At 45.1% G+C, this 22,067-nt stretch overlaps 1 protein-coding gene across 1 annotated transcript in view; it reads left to right on the forward strand.

Annotated features, from left to right (window-relative positions):
* The window catches only part of TMEM234 (transmembrane protein 234), a 16,992-nt gene extending 5,603 nt beyond the window's left edge, over positions 1-11,389 (forward strand). Inside the window, exons 2-4 of the mRNA XM_056556935.1 lie at positions 172-238; positions 319-411; positions 10,652-11,389. Coding sequence (XP_056412910.1) covers positions 172-238; positions 319-411; positions 10,652-10,722 — 231 coding nt within the window. The 3' untranslated portion in view covers positions 10,723-11,389. The remainder of the gene's footprint in view (positions 1-171; positions 239-318; positions 412-10,651) is intronic.
* Positions 11,390-22,067: the final 10,678 nt, after the last annotated feature.

The following is a 22,067-nucleotide window of genomic DNA, read 5'->3' on the forward strand; positions in this document are numbered from 1 at the left end:
ACTTTTCATAATGGCCAGGATAGTTGTTAATTTACCCCCAGAATACCCCTTTAAGTAGCATCCTGTTAGACATACTGTCCTTTTAGAGTTTACATATTTAAAAACAAGTGCATTAATAAATTGTATTCCACGTTTTTTATTGTCAAGTATGCTTGTACTCTTTTATTTTAGTATGTGGTCCCATTTTTGCTGAACCAGAGTGGATCTGTGATTTTCTACCTTACATTGGCTTCCACAGGTATGTTATTGAACATGTGCTGCACCATGTTCAGCACAATATTATCCCAGGCTTACTCCTATCTGCTTTTTGCTCTGCAGATCTGTCGCTAGCTGTACCTGTCTGTAATTCTCTTGCACTAGTTTTTACAATGGTAACTGGAAAGATGCTTGGAGAGCACATAGGAGGAAAGGGTAAGTTCCTGGAGTCTTTTCTGTTGCAGTAATTCATTTGTTTAGACCAGTTTTTCCCAACCAGTGTGCGCCTCCATTTTTGCCAAAGGCTGTCCAGGATGGAGGTTGTAATTAAGCAACAGCTGCAGGCACCCTGGTTGGGAAACACTGATATAGACAGACATGACTTGGTCACCTTATTCAGAAATGCAAAACTGTTGTACCATACATTGTTTATTATTTCCCTTATGTATGCAGATATTTAGTCAAAACCTGTGCAGAGGAAAAGTTGACCAGATTGCTTATTTCATTTTTTAAAAGGCCTCGGAAAAACAAAAGAAGCAAACTGATTGGTTTCTATGAGAAACTGATTCAATTTTCATCTGCACAGGTTTTGGTAAATCTGTCAGAAAGTATTAATATTAGTTTTAGTTATTGTGCAACTAAGTGGTCTAAGAAGGGGATCAGGAAGTGGCAGAAAACTCACAAAGGCATGTATTTAGTGGAGAGAAATATCAGAGCCACTAGCTAGCAATAACGTTAAAGGAAAACGTTCACCTGTTCACAACACTAAACCCAATACATCGGGTTAAATTGTGGATGAACAGGAGACCGATGTGGGGTCTCTGACTAATATACGTACCTTCTGTCTGGTTCCTGGTCCCTCTGAAGATCCGCTTCTATCTTCAGTGCATTGTGCGCTGGAGGAGGGCCTGCTGGCTGAATTTGAATATTCATGGTCGCTGGTCACGTGAGCGCTGAGTAGGCACAAGCGCTTTCTTGACCAGCGACCATGAATATTCAAATTCAGCCGGCGGGCCCTCCTTCACTAAAGATAGATGCTGATCTTCAGAGGGACCGGACACTGGACTTAAGGTATGTATATTAGTCAGAGACCCCGCATCGGTCTCCTGTTCACTCGCACTATAACCTGGTGTATGACAGAATGACTGTTTTCCTTTAAATGGGCACTGTCATGAAAAATAATTTTTGATATGTTGTAGTACTCAAGTACTACAACATATCTCTAATATACTTTTATTTAAAAAAATGCTTTTAAAACATTTTAAAAGCAATTTGAAATTCGGCCACTAGGGGGCGCCCTCCTAGTGGCCGAATGCAGTGCAGAGTGACGTCACAGCAAAATTCCGACTGATTCCGGCAGGGCATCAGTCGAAATTTTGCGCAGGCGCAGTAACAGCCAGGGCTCCGCATCGGCTGACGGCCCTGCTGCAAGGTGCGGGCGGCGCGGGGGGTTGGCTGCTACAGCAAGGTGCGGGGAGTGCTGCTCTAAGGTACGGGGGGGATGGGGGGCGCTGCTGCAAGGTGCGGGGGGATGGGGGGCGCTGCTGCAAGGTGCGGGGGGATGGGGGGCGCTGCTGCAAGGTGCGGGGGGATGGGGGGCGCTGCTGCAAGGTATGAGCGGGATGGGGGGCGCTGCTGCAAGGTACGGGGGAGGATGGGGGGCGCTGCTGCAAGGTACGGGGGGGGGGGGGGATGGGGGTTGTTTGGGGTTACTTACCGAGCGGCAGGAAGAGTCTCTCCCGCATCCGTCCCTCCCGCATCGGCTCCTGGCTCACTCCTTCCCCCATGAAACTCCTGTCCTGGGTGCCTCCAGTTGTTTTACCACTACAACTCCCAGCATGCCCTGACAGCCAATAGATGTCAGGGCATGCTGGGAGTTGTAGTGGTGAAACAGCTGGAGGCACTCTGTTGGGAGAACTAAGGGCGGAAGTCCCCCCCCAGCAGGCATCAGTGACGTGGTGCCTGCTGGGGAAGTCTGCCTGGTAGTGAGCACACTACCAGGCAGACTAAATGCCATTTTAAAAATAGTAAAAAAAATAAATAAAGGCAGGGAGGGTGTTAGGGATAGAGGGGCAATAGGCAGGGACAGAAAAAAAAAATCATGATGGTGGGAGCTACCCTTTAAAGGCTATCTGTCATCAGTATTTACCCCTTTAAGCCTCATATAGAAGATGGGGAGGGGAATGTAATGATGTCTTGTGTTTCATTCATGATTAACAGCTGTAGTAGTCTCTGATTGGAGGCTAGAGCTCTCACTCAGAGCTGAGAGGATGGGCCATAAAGCTATCAATGCAGAGAACTCTTGGCACTTAAAGAGAAGAGCCGACCTCATACATGTTACATGACTGCAACAGAAGGTATCATAACATTCCTCTCTCCATCCTTTGTATAGGTTTTGAAGGCTCAAAATTGCTGTCAAATTCATTTCCATAATAACCTTTACAGGCTATATAAAAATATATATCACAAGATATAGCATATATATATATATATATATATATATATATATATATATGTATATGGCTGTATGTTGTACTGCATACTAACATAAATAGTTGTCTTCTTAGCACAAACTCAACCTAGGTGAACTGTATATATTTTGTTGTTTTAATTGGGGGACACAGGACACTGACACTAAGTGAAAAAGGAGGTGACATCTCCTGAGCATGAAATACCCACCCACTGGCACTGAGCTAATCAGTTTTAGGTAAGTGTCAGTAGGAGGCAGACAAACTTCTTTAGACCTGGTCATCTTTTCATTGTATTTTTAGATAATTTTTGTGCTGTTAGGCCTTTTTCCTTCCCTACAGGCTCGGGTGACAAGGATGGAAAGGCCTCCCTGCTCTCACACAGGTGATGCGGGGAACAGTGCGTGAGCAAGTGTGCTGTTGTCCTCTAGTTGCGAATGGCCAGCATCCTAGAGGGAACCTGCCCTTGCCCATCTTGCTCCCCTCCCCCAGAGCCTGGCAGATTGGTTTAGGCTGGCAGAAAACAGATTTTCAGATTTTTTCCTCCCTGCTGGCCAGCCTTACTTTTCCGGTCAGCACTTTTCTCCTAGACTCCAGGACAAGCTTTCCTATGTGTGGCCTGTCTCCACAGCCACTGCTCCTCTGCCGGGTCCCTGCAGTGTCCTGGGTAGCCACAGTTTCACTCCTGTCTCCTCATTTTCCCAGATAGACCTTCTCCTCCTGACTATGCGTGCTAGTGATTCCTCTCCTGTGTGGCCTTCTTGGGTGTATCAAAGTGGTTGACAAGGCCCTTCGATCCTGTTCTCCCAGCATTGCTCTCCCCTCACTGTCTCCAGACTTGCCATCTAGTCTAACTTCACATACCTTTCCTTCTGGATAACTTCTCTAGCTCTCCTGTAGTTAAGGTCACACCTGCACAACCTTTTTTTCTGAGGTTCCTGCTGTCAAGATCTCTCCTTCCTCAGAGAGAACTTTTCCTTTCTCCTGCCTTTACAGGCTGGTTCTTTGTGCATAAGTGTTGTCCTTCCTACAAAGTATTAGGTCTTCCAAAGTACGAGTGTAGCCAGCCTCATCTTGATCCCAGGTGAGTTCAGATTATGTGCTGCACTTCTAATATTGTGAAAAGGTTTTTTTTTTTTTTTTAACTCTTTAACAGAGGATCATTTACTGGCCTTTATTTTGCTTCCTGGGGCATCAGGTTATCCCAACACTTTACATTGCTGTGTTGGTTACAGCTCTTAAGATAACCATGGCTACATTTGTTTCTCCTAGCCTGGCTCCTACCATGCCAACTTTTTACAAGTCATGGAGCATTGGTTATGCAACTGTTCAGTGTACATCCCTTTTCTAAAAGCTTTTCCAGGTTTTATTCATCCATGCTGTCCTTTCTCATTGAGTGATATTTTCGGTCTGCACTGTTTCTCTATGGCATGCTTTTCACAGTCAGCTAATGTCAAATGTTATTAGTTTACATAAACATGAATAGTACTAAAAAGCTTGAGAAGGATATTGATGCCCCCTTGTGAAGCAGTTGTGTGCGAAACATACATTGGGGATCGTTTGTGGCGGGTCTCAGGCATTGTACATGGCAGGTATTCTTCTTTCCCTTACGTCCTAACCAGTAGCACAGATGGGGTATTCCACCCCCCGCGAACTGGTTAGGACAGATGGAAGTTTTATTGAACCTAATTAAACAATCAGTGAAAACACACCCACAACACCCTGTATAAGTAAGAGGATCACCCTCTGTCCCATTGTGTTATTTTCTGTCCTCCCGGACAGTGGGACAGATGGTGACCCCCTTACTCCTGTTATATGAGTAGGGGGGGTTCTTTCTTACTTACAAATTTGGGCATGGTTTGCGCCCATCTGCTTCTGTACCACGGAGCCGCGACTCCAATCGCGGCCCCGGCCGGAAGTGCGTCAGCGGCGTCTGACGTCACTTCCTGTTTCTCTCTTCGCTTCCCGGCTCGGTTTTTTGCGCCATTTTTGCTAATAATGCGGCGAAACCGAGCGGGGAGCCTCTTTCTATAACCCTCTAACTTAGGGTTCCTTTTTTTCCTGTTTTTTTAAGCAAGATTTCTTTATCTCTCCGTAACTCCGCCTTGTGGGCGGAGTCTTGTTTGGCGCCAGCCAGGGGGATATTTAAACTCCCCCTAGGCTGTCATTCAGCCTCCTAGAGCGCAGAGCTGTTGGTACTTCCACAGTCCTGTCTTTTTGAGTTTAGTAGTGCATCCTTGCGGATACTACTGTTTCCCTATCTCTATCACTTACCTGGTCTCTTGCTGAGAGCTTTGGGTATTTTAAATTATATTTTAGCTAGCCGCAATTTTTTTCTTGCCGCTACATTATCTAATCCTCCTCTCATATTTATCTAGATATGTCGACCGAGGGCTCTGGGGATCGTGAAGGCTTGGCAAAAAGATCCGCCAAGCGCAAGCACCTCTCTTGCCATGACTGCAATACTCCCCTTGAGGATAATTATGAATTTTCCAGGTGCCCTCCTTGTAGGGCTAAGTCTCTACCTTCCCACCAGACTGAGCCTACAGTCCAAGATATGTATGTGTGGGTCTCCTCTAACATGTCGGCCATGCAAGCCTCTATTGAGGAGCTGAAACACGTTGTCTCTCAGAAACGCGCCAGACCTTCTTCACCTCCCAGAATGGAGACGTCTGTGGATCAGGAGAGAGAAGATTCCAAGTCCTCCTCTTCAGATGAGGAGGTCGCTGCCTCCTATTTCTTTCCGCTGGAAAAGACCCAGCGTCTTCTGAGATCCATCCGGTCGGGGGAACAGGATGTTGATCCCGGGGAAGCCTCTACCTCCGCCTCTAAGGGACCTAGGGTCTTTAAAGCGGATGATACCCTTCTGTCCGTGCTTAGAACGGAATGGAAAAAAACAGAAAAGGGTCCAGTCTTAACCAAAAGATTTAAGACCATGTTTCCTATACAGGAATCTCAGCTTTACTCCTGGGGCCCTGTCCCTAAGGTTGATATGGCAGTTGCCAAACTGTCCAAGAGGACAGTAGTCCCTGCTGAGGATGGGTCTTCCTTGCAGGATCCAATGGATCGGAAGGCTGACTGTGCCATGAGGCGCTCCTACTCCACTGCTTCTGCGTCTGCATCAGTGGCGATAGCTTGCTCAGAGGTAGCAAACTTTTTAAAGACCCGCCTTTCTAACATCCAGTCGGATTTGGACCAGGGGGTTCCTAGGGATGAAATTCTTTCATCCTTCAAGACGACCAATCTGGCCGTTGATTTTTTGTGCGATGCTTCCACTCAGCATCTTAAATTGGCCTCCAAGTCTATGGCCCTGGCTTCCGCTGGACGACGTCCTCTGTGGTTAAAACCTTGGAAGGTCGACAACTCTTCCAAGAACACCTTATGTGCTATGCCTTACGAACCCGGCATTCTTTTCGGAGCTGAGTTGGACCGCATTATGGAGGGACTTTCTGACAAGAAAGGCAAGTCCCTCCCTTATTCCTCCTTTCGTGGTCGAGGGCGGCGTTCTGGGGGCGGATCAGCCCCCCAGCCTAAGCCTCAGAGAGACTGGGGTAATCAACGCCGGGGCGGAAAACGCTCCCGTGGCCCCAAAGACAACAGAAAGCTCTGACTGCGGGCTTCTACGAAGCTCTGGGTTCCTTGCCGAGGTGACCTTTCCAGTTTCCCATCCTGCCCCCCAGATTCCAGTTGGTGGTCGTCTTCACCATTTTTTAAGCGCCTGGTCCCTCCACATTCAAGACCCTTGGGTCCTGAGATTAATCTCGGATGGTTATTCGATAGACCTCGAATCAATTCCCCCATCCAATTATGTGGAGACAAGAGTTCTTTCACCAATCAAACAGGGGGCGCTAGAAACTTACATTCTGGAATACATCCAGAAGAATGCCTTAGAGGAAGTTCCTCTTGCAGAGCGGGGGTCAGGAATTTATTCTCCAGTCTTCCTAGTTCCCAAGGTAACAGGAGACTGGCGGATGATTATAGATCTGAGATATCTCAATCAGTATGTAAAGCACAAACGCTTTCGTATGGAAACTATTCAATCTGTGGTCAACCTCATCTCGCCAGGGGATTACCTGGCTACTCTGGATCTAAACGATGCTTACCTTCATATTCCTATTCATCCGGTATCCAGAAAGTATCTAAGGATCGCAGTTCAGGTAGGGGGAGTTCTAAAACACCTCCAGTTTGTAGCCCTCCCGTTAGGAATTTCTTCGGCCCCACACACATTTACCAAAGTGGTGGTAGCGGTAGTTGCCGCTCTAAGGCTCCAGGGGCTCAGCATTGTTCCCTACCTAGACGATTGGCTCCTCAGAGCTCCTTCTTCTGCGATCCTGTCCCAACATCTGCAACTAGCAGTATCCTTCCTTCACCAGTTAGGGTGGATAGTCAATTGGGCCAAATCCAATTTCCTCCCAACGACCTCAGTGAGGTTCCTCGGCTTCATAGTCGACTCAATCTCCATGACACTTTACCTCTCTCCCGAGAGGAAATCTCGGGTTCAAGAATCGACCCTTTTTCTCTCTGTACCCCGGAGAGTATCCATTCGCACTCTCATGCGGATGTTGGGACTTATGTCCGCTACCGTGGATGCGGTTCCTTGGGCTCTTTGGCATCTACGCCCTCTTCAATCAGAGGTGCTCGCCACATGGAATCTCAGGCCCTCGGGCCTAAACAAGTGCCACTCCCTGTCTTATCGAGTCCGGTCCTCTCTCAGATGGTGGTCTCACCTCGAGGACGGCAAGTCAATGATCCAACCCTCTTGGATCATACTTACCACCGACGCGTCCCTTGTAGGTTGGGGAGCGCATCTCTTGGATCTGTCAGTGCGGGGATCTTGGTCTCCACAGGAGAGAGGGTTAACCTCCAATCTCCTCGAGATTCGAGACATCAGATTAGCACTCCTCCACTTTGCTTCTCTTCTTCAAGGGAAAGCAGTAAAGATCCAATCCGACAGCATGACGGCTGTATTGTACATCAACAAGCAGGGAGGCACTCGATCACAAAGCCTCCTCAGAGAGGTGGGTCTGATCTTGGATTGGGCAGAGAGGAACCTAACCCATCTGTCGGCAGTTCACATTCGGGGATCTCTCAATGTGAGCAGAGGACTTTCAACTGGAGAATGGTCTCTCCATCCAGAGATATTCAAACAAATAACACTCAGGTGGGGTATGCCGGAAATAGATCTTATGGCAACGAGGTTCAACACCAAAGTGGTGAGATTTTGCTCCCTGTACAGGGAAGACAACCCAGTAGCAATCGATGCTCTCTCAATCCCATGGAGGTTCAGGCTGGCCTACATCTTCCCTCCAATTTCCTTGATCCCAAGGGTATTGATGAAAATCAGGCAGGACCAAGCCTCTGTCATAGCCATAATTCCATTTTTGCCCAAGAGAGCTTGGTTTACCCAACTCTTGCAAATGAGTCGGGGACAATTCTGGAGGCTTCCCCCAGAGCAAGCACTAGTGTCGGGGGACACTCACAGCTGCTCAAATCTTCAAATGTTCAACCTGACAGCCTGGAGGTTGACCAGTCCCTTCCACATCTAGAAGGGCTTTCTAGTGCGGTCTTGAATACCCTCTCGCATTCCAGAGCGGAGTCCACTAACAGAGCCTATAAAAGAATTTGGACAACTTTTCAGTCTTGGTGCTCCAAGAAACAACTACCTGGACAGAATCCAGCTGTTGCCACAATTCTCAACTTTCTCCAGGAGGGATTAGACAAGAATCTATCTCCTTCCACACTCAGAGTTCAGGTATCAGCCATCTCTGCCTTTCTCAATAAACCATTGTCTCAAGACCCACTAGTCAAAACATTCTTGAGGGGATCCTCAAGGTTAAAACCTACAATTATACAACCTGTCCCAGCATGGGACTTATCGGTGGTGCTCAAGGGGTTGGCATCCCCCCTTTGAGCCCTTGGAGGAGGTGGACTTGAAATTTGTTACCATTAAAATAACTTTTTTACTGGCAATCACATCAGCCAAAAGGATTGGGGAACTTCAAGCGCTCTCGGCACTTGAACCATATACTAAATTTTTGCCAGATCGAGTGTTACTCAGATTTATGCCATCCTTTATACCTAAAGTTCCATCATTCCAAAATATTAATCAAGTTATATCCCTGCCAGTATTTTCTCCTCCTCCATCCTCCAATGAAGATAGTGCTCTTCATTGCCTAGATATCTCGAGATGCCTCCAGATCTATATAAAAAGATCTTTGGAGTTTAGGAAGGATGAAAATCTGCTAATTCTCTTTTCAGGACCCAAGAGAGGTCTTAAAGCTTCAAAGCCCTCCATCAGTAGATGGGTAAAGGATGCCATTCGTATTTCCATGGTATCCCAAGGTAAGTAGCCTCCTGAGTTTGTAAAAGCTCATTCCACCAGGTCTGTATCTACCTCCTTTGCGGAAAGGAGTCTTGTTCCCTTGGAACATATATGCAAAGCTGCTTCCTGGAGTTCACTCTCCACATTTATCATCCACTACAGACTTGACAGTAGATTGGCCGATTTCTCCTCATTTGGACGGACAGTATTATCTGCCGTCAGGCATGAGAGCCCTCCCTCATAGGGTTTCTGCTTGCCATTTCCCCATCTGTGCTACTGGTTAGGACGTAAGGGAATCGTTAATTTCTAACGATAATTTGTTTTCCCTTAGTCCTAACAGTAGCACAACTTTCCCTCCCTAGTTAAGTTATTTTTTTCTATTCTTTGCCTTTAGTTCTTCTTGTTACTACACAATGGGACAGAGGGTGATCCTCTTACTTATACAGGGTGTTGTGGGTGTGTTTTCACTGATTGTTTAATTAGGTTCAATAAAACTTCCATCTGTCCTAACCAGTTCGCGGGGGGTGGAATACCCCATCTGTGCTACTGTTAGGACTAAGGGAAAACTAAATTATCGTTAGAAATTAACGATTCTCTGCCTTTGGAGTTTCTTTCTCTGTTTCTTTGCAGTGTTCTTGTAGTCTTTTCAAATGAGATTTGTAACACTTTTCTGATTTTCTTAGTATACCTGTATACCCTGCTCAAAAAAATAAAGGGGACACTTAAACAACACAATGTAACTCCAAGTCAATTACACTTGACTGTGAAATCACACTGTCCACTCAGGAAGCAACACTGATTGACAATCAATTTCACATGCTGTTGTGCAAATGGAACAGACAGCAGGTGGAAATTATAGGCAATTAGCAAGACACCCCCAATAAAGAAGTGGTTCTTCAGGTGGTGACCACAGACCACTTCTCAGTTCCTATGCTTCCTGGCTGATGTTTTGGTCACTTTTGAATGCTGGCAGTGCTTTCACTCTAGTGGTAGCATGAGACAGAGTCTACAACCCACACAAGTGGCTCAGGTAGTGCAGCTCATCCAGGATGGCACATCAATGCGAGCTGTGGCAGGAAGGTTTGCTGTGTCTCCCAGCGTAGTGTCCAGAGCACGGAGGCGCTACCAGGAGACAGGCCAGTACGTCAGGAGACGTGAAGGAGGCTGTAGGAGGGCAACAACCCAGCAGCAGGACCGCTACCTCCACCTTTGTGCAAGGAGGAGCACTTCAAAATGACATCCATCAGGACCCAAATGTGCATGTGTCGACTCAAGCGGTCAGAAACAGACTCCATGAGGGTGGGGGTTGTGCTTACAGCCCAACACTGTGCAGGACGTTTTGGATACTTTATTTGGCGCACAGCACTCGTCCATTTGTTTGCTTCTCCGGTTTTGGGGCCCTGGTACAAACTGATAGGCTCAGCACCAGTAGGTATGTATATCCTGCTCAGTAGGAGTAACTTCCTTTTCTTTTATTTAGTGTCAGCACCTCCTACTTGCAGCAGCGTATACCTGTGGTCTCCTGTTTCCCTCAATGAAGACTACGATAAAGCGATTTTATGGGAGTACATAAATCTTATATCCTTTCCAAAGATTATTTATGCATAAAATATAGTATTTTCATTTTTATGTTAGTTTTGTTAAATTTTTTTCATATGTTTAATAGGAGCTGTTCTTGGGTTGCTTCTTACGATACTGGGCATTTCAATCTGTGTGGGAAGTTCTGTCAGTGACTGAGGCAACTCACCTCCTTCTAGAAAAAATGAAGCTCTAAGGGATTGAGAGGCAATAAGAATATTGGCCTGAATGGAACGCATGTAATGAAGTCATCAGTTTTAAAGCCACTGTATGTATAGAAGGTAGGGCTGCAATAGTAACAACCAAGAAAAAAACTAAGAAAATTATATGCACATCTACCCTTTATTTAGATGTATCAAGTGCCTGGACTATAAGAGAAACTATTATGTTAATCAGTAATTTTTTTTTGAAAAGACTAGAATTGGTGGGATACAATGCTAAATGATAGTGTGAGACAATATTCATAGAGCCTTTAAAGTCCATTCATTGCAGAACACTGTATTCTTAAAACACTGAGATACAAACAAGTATTTTTCTAATAAAGTTGTAATGGTCACAATAGTCTACTACCACTTATTCTGTTCTATATAATTTAGCTAGTCTTCATGGTACAATACATGTGTGTGAAAAATGAGGAGCAAATGAAGTTGTCCAACACCTTGCACCATTATCGATCAGCTGACCAGCACTGCCGCAGCGCTGGAAATAAACAATTTACAGGAGCTTGAGCTTCGTAAGTTGATTGCAGTGATGGAACTGGATCATTGCAAAACAGCCTACATTGAATTAAGTAACAGCTTCTCTGCACTTACTGCACCAATTCAAATAATGTACAGGACCTAGGCTTCTGTCTCCCTTAGGCTGGGTTCACACAACGTTTTCTCCCATACGGGAGCGCATACGGCAGGGGGGAGCTAAAAGCTCGCGCTCCCGTATGTCATTCATTTCAATGAGCCGACCGGAGTGAAACGTTCGGTCCGGTCGGCTCATTTTTGCGCCGTATGCGCTTTTACAACCGGACCTAAAACTGTGGTCAACCACGGTTTTAGGTCCGGTTGTAAAAGCGCATACGGCGCAAAAATGAGCCGACCGGACCGAACGTTTCACTCCGGTCGGCTCATTGAAATGAATGACATACGGGAGCGCATACGGTGACATACGGGAGCGCGAGCTTTTAGCTCCCCCCTGCCGTATGCACTCCCGTATGGGGGAAAACGTAGTGTGAACCCAGCCTTACATTGTTTTTTTCCGGCACTGTGGCAGTGCGAATCAGCTGATCGTGTTGTCACCCTGCTGATCAACTTTTTTTTTGGCCGAAAATTTTATTGAATTTACTTTTTAAAGAATTTTACTTTTTTAAGTTCAGTAACCATACAGTTTTTTGATATACATCAATGTAAAACTACTTTAAGGGAATGTGTTGCCTAGATTTTATTTTCCTGATTAGAGACAGGATAGGGAATAAGATGTCTGATCGCTGAGATACCGCTGCTGGGACCCTGCACATTCTGTGCCGGGTGCTGTTCCCTTGTGACCTCACGTCACACCCCCTCCATTCATGTTTATGGGAGGGGGCGTGGTGGCCATCATACCCCCTCCCATAGCCATGAATGGAGGGGGCGTGGCGTGACGTCACATCTTCAGTCTCGGAAACCCAGTGTTTTCAAGACTGGAGCAGCACCCAGCACAGAATGGAGATCGCAGGGGGTGCCAGCAGTGGGACCCCCGTGATCAGACATCTTATCCCCTATCCTTTGGATAGGGGATAAGATGTCAATGGGGCATATTACCCCCTTTAAACCTGTTCTTTTCATTTCATCATCCCAACAGCACCACCTGAGATTGCCCCAATGATTCTATAGGAACAGGAAGCACAGAGAGGTTTAAAAGCCCTTTCCCAACCAACCCCTCAATGTTTTCTGTTCCCTATGGGAAGCATTGAGGTTTTACCTCCTGGTCCTGGGGCTGGCAACAGGATCAGTGGATAAAGAGCCAGGCAGTTGAGGTTGGTTCTTCAGGGTTCCCCCTAGCTGGTCACCACACAGTATCACGTGTCTTCTATACGTTTCTCTGATCCTGATTTCCCCTGCCGTAGTTCTCCAGGAGTAAATGCTGCAGGGAGGGTAATTATGCAGGTACCTCCAGCGCACGTTTGTGCTTATCCTGGCCTCTTCTGGTCCCCGATGTGTTCGGGCGGCTGTGCATGACATCACAGTCTCACACGGCATGCTGGGATTGCCAGGGACCAGAAGTTCCACCTCCTGACTATGCCAAATTAAAAAAATAAGCCGGGAGTGGCTGTGCGTTCGGTTGCTGGCATATATAAAGGTCTGTGTTCATGATGGACGCTTCTACCTCAACCCACTCTGAATCTGCAGAGCAGGTGAAGTCAGTCAGCCCAGTAGATATCTGCCCTGTGGGGTTTCACTTACTTTTGGAATGTGTATTTTTCCCTGATTTTTTTTATCTTTACTTACGTGTTGTCTTCTTTTTAGGAAATACAAGGAGACCCCAAAAAAACCTATGTAGCTCAAGGCCAAACCTGAAAATTGTGCCTTATGCCCAGATAAACTACCTAAGGGATATGTTAAACCTCTGTGCTACTTCTGGGTACAAAGTAGAGTTTGTCTCCCCTCCGCCTCAAAAATTCTCAAATCTCAGTTTGGATTCCCTAAACAAATGTCTGTTTCAATGTGTCAAAGATCTTCTCTCTATAGGGGCAGTTATTTCTGTAACTTGGGAGGAACTAGAAGATGGCCACTACTATCGCCTTTTTCTTGTTCTGAAATGGAACGGTTCAATCAGGACAATAATAAATCTCGAACATCTGAACCGTTTCATTGTGTACAAATGCTTCAAAATGGGATCCCTTAAAACAGCAATATCGTTAATTCCAAAAGATGCTTGGATGGGAACTATATACGTAAAGGTCACTTACTTTCATCTACCCATCTATCCTGGCCATCAAAAGTATGTGTGATTTGCAGTGTCTCTAAACAATCAACCCTACCACTACCAATTCAAAGCACTACCTTTTGGGATATCCTCGGCCTTGAGAAACTTCATCAAATGATTTAGTAGCTTTCCTCAGACAAAAAGGAATAACAATATATCCTTACTTGGATGATCTGTTAATTATGGCTCAGCCAAAAGATCTTCTGATTCAACATGTTCAACTAAAGATTCTCTCTTTAGAATCTAGATTGGATTGTAAATTTCCAGAAACTAAACCTCCTTCCATCAAGAAAAAAATAAATAAATTTAGGTATGGTTTTGGACTCAAACCAATAGATGACGTTCCTTCCTCTGGACAAAGTCTCATAGCTGCTTCACAAAATCCAGAGCTTCTATCAAAAAGACGCATCTTCCATAAAAGAAGCTATATCCTTACTGGGTTCCATGACCTCATGCATCCCCGCAGTACCATGGTGTCAGGGTCATTCTCACACTCTACAGAGCCAGATTCTCAAAATCAGGGACCACTCTTATTTCTCCTTGGAGAAAAAAAATGATTGTCACTGTTCAGGTGAAAAAGTAGCCATCACAACAGATGCCGGTCTGAAAGTTGGAGAGCTTATTTATGTTCAGGGTCACTCACTTCAAGGTATATGGGCTGCAGAAATCTGTCTTCATTCCTCAAATTTCCAGAAACTAAAAGCAGTCCTCAAGGCCTTAACATCTTCGGAAGTCTACATCCGGGAATGTCATGTAAAGATTTACACTGACAATGCCATTACAGTCGCCTTCCTGAAACATCAAAGGGGGACGAAACACAGACAGCTAAAAGATTTAGCAGAAAAAAAATCTTCTCCTGAGCAGAGATCAAGATATTATAAGTTACTGCTAACATACAAGCAGACTATTTGAGACCCTATTGGCTCGATCCAGGAGATTTTGAGCTGAATCCCTACGTATTCAAGGAACTGGTGATAAAGTGGGACTGTCCAGAAGTGTACTTATTTGCCAACAAGAAAAATTGGAAGGTAAATCAAATTTTTTTCCCTGTATTCAAGCGATTCGCCAAATGGCATAAACACATTTAAGCAGAAATGGGATTTAAAGGGGTACTCCCGTGGAAAACTTTTTTTTAAATCAACTGGTGCCAGAAAGTTAAACAGATTTGTAAATCACTTCTATTAAAAAAATCTTAATCCTTCCAGTACTTTTTAGGGGCTGTATACTAAAGAGAAATCCAAAAAAGAAATACATTTCCTCTGATGTTATGTCCACAGTGCTCTCTGCTGACCTCTGCTGTCCATTTCAGGAACTGTCCAGAACAGAGGAAAATCCCCATAGCAAACATACGCTGCTCTGGACAGTTCCTAAAATGGACAGCAGAGGTGAGCAGAGGGCACTGTGGTCATGACATCAGAGGAAATGCATTTCTTTTTTGGATTTCTCTTTAGTATACAGCCCCTAAAAAGTACTAGAAGGATTAAGATTTTTTAATAGAAGTGATTTACAATTCTAAAATAAGGTGCAGCTCACAACAGAAGGACCGAGGTAATTAAAGCTATAGCCGGACCCCACCGGCAGCAAAATAGAAATATAGTCAGAGTAATAGCTTATACCTCTAGGACCTCACCAACCTTGGGGCATAATGGTGGAGGTGGAAATAAATTTAAATATAACAGCGTTACTCATATAACATTTTAATTAAATATAAATAAAACTAATTTACACATTAAATTGGCACTGTTAGATGATGATCCCACTGGGCCCTAGTGGGGTATCAAACAATTATTGGAAAAAATATTGAGATGGATAGTAACCAATAATCAGATGGATAGTGTCCAATATTCTAGTATTCCAGTGTGTATGAAGGAAAAAGTCCGTTGTTAGCGAATGAAAAAGAGCCCGTTTTGTAAGTCACTTAGAAAATAATAAAGTCAATTTCCAGATAAAATATGTAAATGGTGTTAAACTGTTTCTCACCACTGTTTATGGCGGCTCGATGGTCTTTCAGTCTATTCCGCCCTGCCTGGCGGCAACCTCACCTCTAATTACCTTTCACAGCCTACATCTCCCGCAGTCAAAGTTTCCACGTGGGACGCTATCCCCGGACTGTCCACCACTCCCGAACGCACCGCTGCCGCTAGAACCACTCACGCTCCCGTGCTGACTGACACTCTTGCCGGAGTGTCAGACCAATACCATCAAGAGACAGCCGGTGAGCAAGTGCAGCCTACAGCATGGAACATCACATTGCGCTCCCCTGCCATTGGAGCCTGCGGCACGGACCAACATTTTGCGCCCCCCTGCCATCGGAGCTGCAAGGGAGACGTGAGACTGCCGTGCCCCCTGCCATCGGAGCACGAGAGGAGTACTGGACTGTGATATACAATAAAAGACCATCGAGCCACCAGAAACAGTGGTGAGAAACAGTTTAACACCATTTACATATTTTATCTGGAAATTGACTTTATTATTTTCTAAGTGACTTACTCTGTTACAAAACGGGCTCTTTTTCGTTTGCTAACAACAGACTTTTTCCTTCATACACACTGGAATACTAGAATATTGGACACTATCCATCTGATTATTGGTTACTATCCATCTCAATATTTTTTCCAATAATTGTTTGATACCCCACTAGGGCGCAGTGGGATCATCATCTAACAATGCCAATTTAATGTGTAAATTTGTTTTATTTATATTTAATTAAAATTTTATATGAGTAACGCTGTTATATTTACATTTATTTCCACCTCCACCATGATTTACAATTCTGTTTAACTTTCTGGCACCAGTTGATTTAAAAAAAAAAAAAAAAAAAAAAAAAGTTTTCCACGGGAGTACCCCTTTAAAGAAAGCTTATGCATTTCTGTGATAACCAAGACCTTACAGAAGATTCGGATGGAGAAATCCCAGGTCATCTTCATAGCTCCAAGATGGCCAAAAAGAGGATGGTTCTATTTACTCCAACAGCTCTCGGTGGAACTGCCTATACCTCTGAGAGAGGACCTTCTGTTACAGGGCCCTTTATTCTACAAGGGATTGGAGAACCTCCAGCTGATGGCATGGCATTTGAGAGGTCAATCTTAAATCAGAAAGGCTTCTCCTCAGAAGTTATTAATACTTTACTGATGAGTAAAAAATCACTTCAGCCATCTATTGAAAACAGTGGAAGAAGTTTATCTCCTGGTGCTGTTCCTGTCCTCTAGATACCTGCATTGCAAATCATTAATGGAGAAAAAGATTTTTTAAGGCAATTGCAAGATTAAGACCTAAGATTACTAATCTCTCTCCACCATGGGACTTAAATGAGGTTTTTAGAGGTTTCACCAAGGAGCTTTTTGAATCTCTACAGGAAATATCCTTGAAGCTGCTTACTTGGAAAGCAGTCTACTTAGTAGCAGTCACCATGGCATGACATGTGGGTGTTAGAAGAACCATTTTTGCCACAAACCAAGGATTGAAGGAAAGATTCAAATCTATTTCTCCAGTTCCAAGGACCTAACAAAGGATTGGGTTAAGACAGCCATTGCCGAAACCTATAGAACATCTGGTAACCCGATTCCTGAACATCTAAAAGCTCATTCAGCTAAAGTGATGTCTCCTGGGCAAAAAAATCTTTGGCTTCTCTAGAGAAGATATGCCGAGCAGCAACTTGGTCTACCCCTTATACATTTTTCGAACATTACAAGCTTAAAGATGTCCCCTATCCAAAGGATGTCTGATAGTGGGGGTCCCGCCGCTGGAAACCCCCGTGATCTCAGCTGCGGCTCCCCAGACATCCATTGCACGGAGCGAACTTCGCTCTGGTCCGGATGACTGGCGATGTGGGGCGGAGGCTCGTGACGTTCCTGCCACGTCCCCTCAATGCAAGCCTATGCATGGACCTGCATGGAGGGGGGCGTGGCCATCACGTCACAAGTGGGGCTTGGCCGTAATGTCAAGGGGAGGAGTACCCCTTTAATGTGACCTTGTCTCAAGATTTGGTCGGAAAAAGCTACAAGCTGTAGTCTCTCCCTAGACATCATTTATCTGGTATGTCTCAGGTGGTGCTGTTGGGATGATGAAATGAAAAGTTAGAATTATAATTTACCAATAATTTAATTTTCGTTAATCATCACCGCAGCACCCTTTAATAATCCCTCCCTAAATTGTATATGTATATTGTCTATGTATGCTTCTTAGTAATTTGTAAACATTGAGGGGTTGTTTGGGGAGGGGCTTTTTTAACCTATTTGTGCTTCCTGTTCCTATTGGGTCATTGGGGCAATCTCAGGTAGCGCCAATGTGATGTTTCACAAAAACCTTATTATCGGTAAATTATAATTCTAATTTTTTTATCTAATCTGTTTCTATTTTCTGATTGCATGTTTTTGTACATTTTTATGGGGGCAGCCAACTTGTCTGAGCTGCAGCCAGTGATTGGCTAGGCATGGAGTGCCTGCAGGGTCTGCAGAAGCAGAAATAAGTGGAGGGCACTCGGAATTGGCAGTCTTTGTAACAGCAACAGAAGGTGGGGGGGGGGGCAGGTGAGTATGCTTTATTTTTTATTTTTGCTACACCAAGAGTTAAAAAAATAAAATAAATAGAAAATTATCTTAACTTTATTCTATGAGTCAGTACTAATTTGGTTATATCAAATAAGTAAAGTAAAACATGTACTATGATGGGAAAAAAATAAGTTACTTTGTTTTCATTCATTTTTAAGAACTTTATTTTTCATTCATATAACTGTTTGTGGGCTTGTAATTTATTACTAGATTTTATTATTTATTTCATAAATTTTAAAAAAAATGGAAGGTGTTTTTTAATTCTATTTCCACTGCGTTAAACATAAAAAAAAATAACAACCTTATTAATTTGTAGTTATCAGGATTTTAGCAGTGCAACATGTTTATGGTGACCTATTTAAAATAAATATATATTTTTTTAATTATTCTTTTGGTTGTGGAGACTTTTTTTTTTAATTAAAGAGTACCTGTCATTATGCAAAACTTTTGATATGTCCTAGCAACATATGACCTACGGCGATCAGGAGAACAAGCCGGGAGAAGACCACCTTACCGCGTGCTCCTCTCCCTTCCTTCCCCCTGCCTGTGTCATGTGAAACAGACACTCTCATTGACTTACATGGAGAGTTTGTCTTGATCACGTGACACGGAACCGGGAGAAAACGTGCCGAGCTCAAACTTCTCCCAGCTCATTCTCCTAATTGGCGGAGGCCAGTGTCATTATACAAAACTTTTGACGTGTTGCTAGGATTGGTCAAAAGTTTTGCATAATGAAACTGGCCATTTAAACTTTATTCAGCTTTACATAATCTCCTATTACACCCTGCCTATAGGAATACAAATAAGCAGTATTACAAGCAGTTGCCAACCCACAATTATGTCATAGGGTGGCCAATCAAAGGCTGCTCAGGTATATGCGGTGGTTGCAATTGTCTACTGCATCTAAAGGGTTAAACAGCTAGCATCAGAGTAATCTTCAATGCCAGCCACTGATGACAAGTGTCAGCTGCAGATAGCAGAAGATACCAACTTGGAATGTGAAAGCTTAACTCCTGAGCTTACTCCATACATCCGTACCTGACATTTGACGTACATGTATGTTAGATTGAGAATGAAGTTAAATTATCCCTCTCATTTAACAAAACTTGAGATATCACAGACTTGTCAAATTTTTTGATCTGTCAGATTCTGAGTCCCCGTTCAATTGTTAGAACAAGCTGGAGAGAAGTGCATGGTTTTGCGGTTCACTCCCCAGCTCGCTGCAATTTCCATCCATTTTCACTTGATGGGTTTCATTATAAGTCTCAACACCCGGACTCTGACTGATCAAAATTTTGACATGACATAAGTTTGGTTAAATAACAGGGACAAAATGGTGCCCAAATAATGTGACAAAACACAAACAGTTTTACTAACTAAATGCTGAGTAATCATGTAGTGCATGCAGTCACATGATCAGAGCCTTCTTGAATCCTATTTAGTTAGCTCATTGTATCCTGTACCTGTAGAGAGACAGGGGTCTACTGAACTGGTATAGTAAGAAAAGTATTTTAGCAGATTTTTAAAATCCTGGATGTGAAAAAATAATGTGGTTTTACTGTTTTGCCCATGTGGCAAAACTACAGTGACCCCCCCCACCCCCCCAACCTACGATGGCCCCGACATACGATCATTTCAAGATACGATGGCCTCTCAGGGGCCATCGCATGTTGATGGCAGCATCAACATACGATGCTTTTGTATGTCGGGGCCATCGCATGATCACTTACCTGTCCTCGAGCGGTCCGGCGCGTCCTCTTCAGGATCCTTTGCATCGTCGGCTCTCTTCATTGTCGTCATCACGTCTCTGCGCACGCCATCCCGTCATCCAATAGGAGCGACGTGATGGCGGCGACGGAGAGAGAGGATGCCGGGGAAGCAGAGGCCTTGCCGGAGCGTCGGGGACACCCCGGGGACGCGGCATCAGTGATGGAAGGCAACATCCAGGGCAGTGGTGACGGTCCAGAGCAGCGGGAACACGTGAGTACAACCTCCAATACCAGTGGTCTTCAACCTGCGGACCTCCAGATGTTGCAAAACTACAACTCCCAGCATGCCCGGACAGCCGTTGGCTGTATATTGTGCAAATTTCATTTATTTCAGTAATGCAACTTAAAAAGGTGAAACTAATATATGAGAGAGACTCATAACATGCAAAAGCAAGATAGTTGAAGTCATGATTTGTCATAATTGTAAGGATTATGGCTTACAGCTCATGAAAACCCTAAATCCCCAATATATTATATGATTTGGGGAGCCATGTCATCTGCTGGTGTTGGTCCACTGTGCTTCATTAAGTCCAGGGTCAACGCATCCTTCTACCAGGAGATTTTGAAGCACTTCATGCTTCCTTTCCTTTTAAGTTACATAGTTACATAGTTAGTACGGTCGAAAAAAGACATATGTCCATCAAGTTCAACCAGGGAATTAAGGGGTAGGGGTGTGGCGCGATATTGGGGAAGGGATGAGATTTTATATTTCTTCATAAGCATTAATGTTATTTTGTTCCAGGAATGTATCTAATCCTGTTTTAACCCCTTCCCGCTATTGGACGTATGCATACGTCCAGGCGAATTACACGTTCGCGCAAATGGACATATGCATACGTCCAAGCGATCTCCTGCTCTGCCGCGGGCAGCGCAGGAGATCGCGGGTGGGACTCAGCTGTCAATCACAGCCGGAGTCCCACCGCAGCTGCCGGGGCCGCGATCGCGCCGGTCCCGGCAGCATTAACCCCATTAACCCGGCATCTATGGTGTTTGCAGGGGGAGCGCTCTCCCCCTGCCCATCAATCGCGGCGCCGCGATAAAATAAGGGGGATCGGGGGTGTCCAAGACACCCTCGATCCCCCTTGAAGAGATAGGAGTGAGGTGGCAGGGTTGCCACCCCTCCTATCCCTGCTATTGATCGGCGGAGCGGCCGACCAATAGCAGACTGGGGGCGGGGGGGTTAAAGTTCGGTTCCCCGCGCTATGCCCGCCCATCGGTGTCCGGGCACAGCGGGGGGAACCGTGTAGTAGCGGCGGCGATCACTTACCCGGCGGCGGCGGCGGCTGTGATCACGGCGGCGGTGGAGGTGAGTATGGCGCCGCGTGTCCATAGTCTGTTGCCTAGCAACATCTGCAGGGCGACAGTTTAGAGAGTGGTCTCTAAACTGTCGCCCTCCAGATGTTGCAAAACTACAACTCCCACCATGCCTTGACAGCTGTTTGCTGTGTTGGCATGCTGGGAGTTGTAGTTTTGCAAGATTTAGAGGGGTTCAGGCTGGAGATCACTGACAGTGGTCTCTAAACTGTAGCCCTCCAGATATTACAAAACTACAACTCCCAGCATGCTCAGACAGCAGTTTGCTGTCTTAGCATGCTGAGATTTGTAGTTTTGCAACATCTGGAGGGCCACAGTTTAGAGACCACTGTCAGTGATCTCCAGCCTGAACCCCTCTAAATCTTGCAAAACTACAACTCCCAGCATTCAGGAACAGCAAATGGCTGTCTCGGCATGCTGGGAGTTGTACTTGCGTGCATCCAGCTGTTGCATAACTACATCTCCCAGCATTCTCTTTGGCAATCAGTACATGCTGAGAGTTGTAGTTCTGCCACAGCTGGAGGCACACTGGTTGGGAAATACCGAGTTAGGTAATAGGTTCTATTACCTAACTCAGTATTTTCCAACCAGTGTGCCTCCAGCTGTTGCAAAACTACAACTCCCAGCATGCACATTCTGTCAGTGCATGCTGGGAGTTGTAGTTTTGCCCCCCCCCCCCCTCCCATGTGAATGTACAGGTTACATTCACACTGGCGACGGATTACAGTGAATTCCCTGCTTCAGGTTTGAGCTGCCGCAGCTCAAACTCCTAGCGGGAGACTCAGTGTAATCCGCCGTCAGTGCGAATGTAACCTAAAAACACTACACTACGCTAACACAAAATAAAGAGTAAAACACTACATATACACACGTACACTGCCCCACCACCACCACCACCCCTTCCCCCCCAATAAAA

The sequence above is a fragment of the Hyla sarda genome, chromosome 2 (genome assembly GCF_029499605.1).
Source record: "Hyla sarda isolate aHylSar1 chromosome 2, aHylSar1.hap1, whole genome shotgun sequence".
In the NCBI taxonomy this organism is placed as follows: domain Eukaryota; kingdom Metazoa; phylum Chordata; class Amphibia; order Anura; family Hylidae; genus Hyla; species Hyla sarda.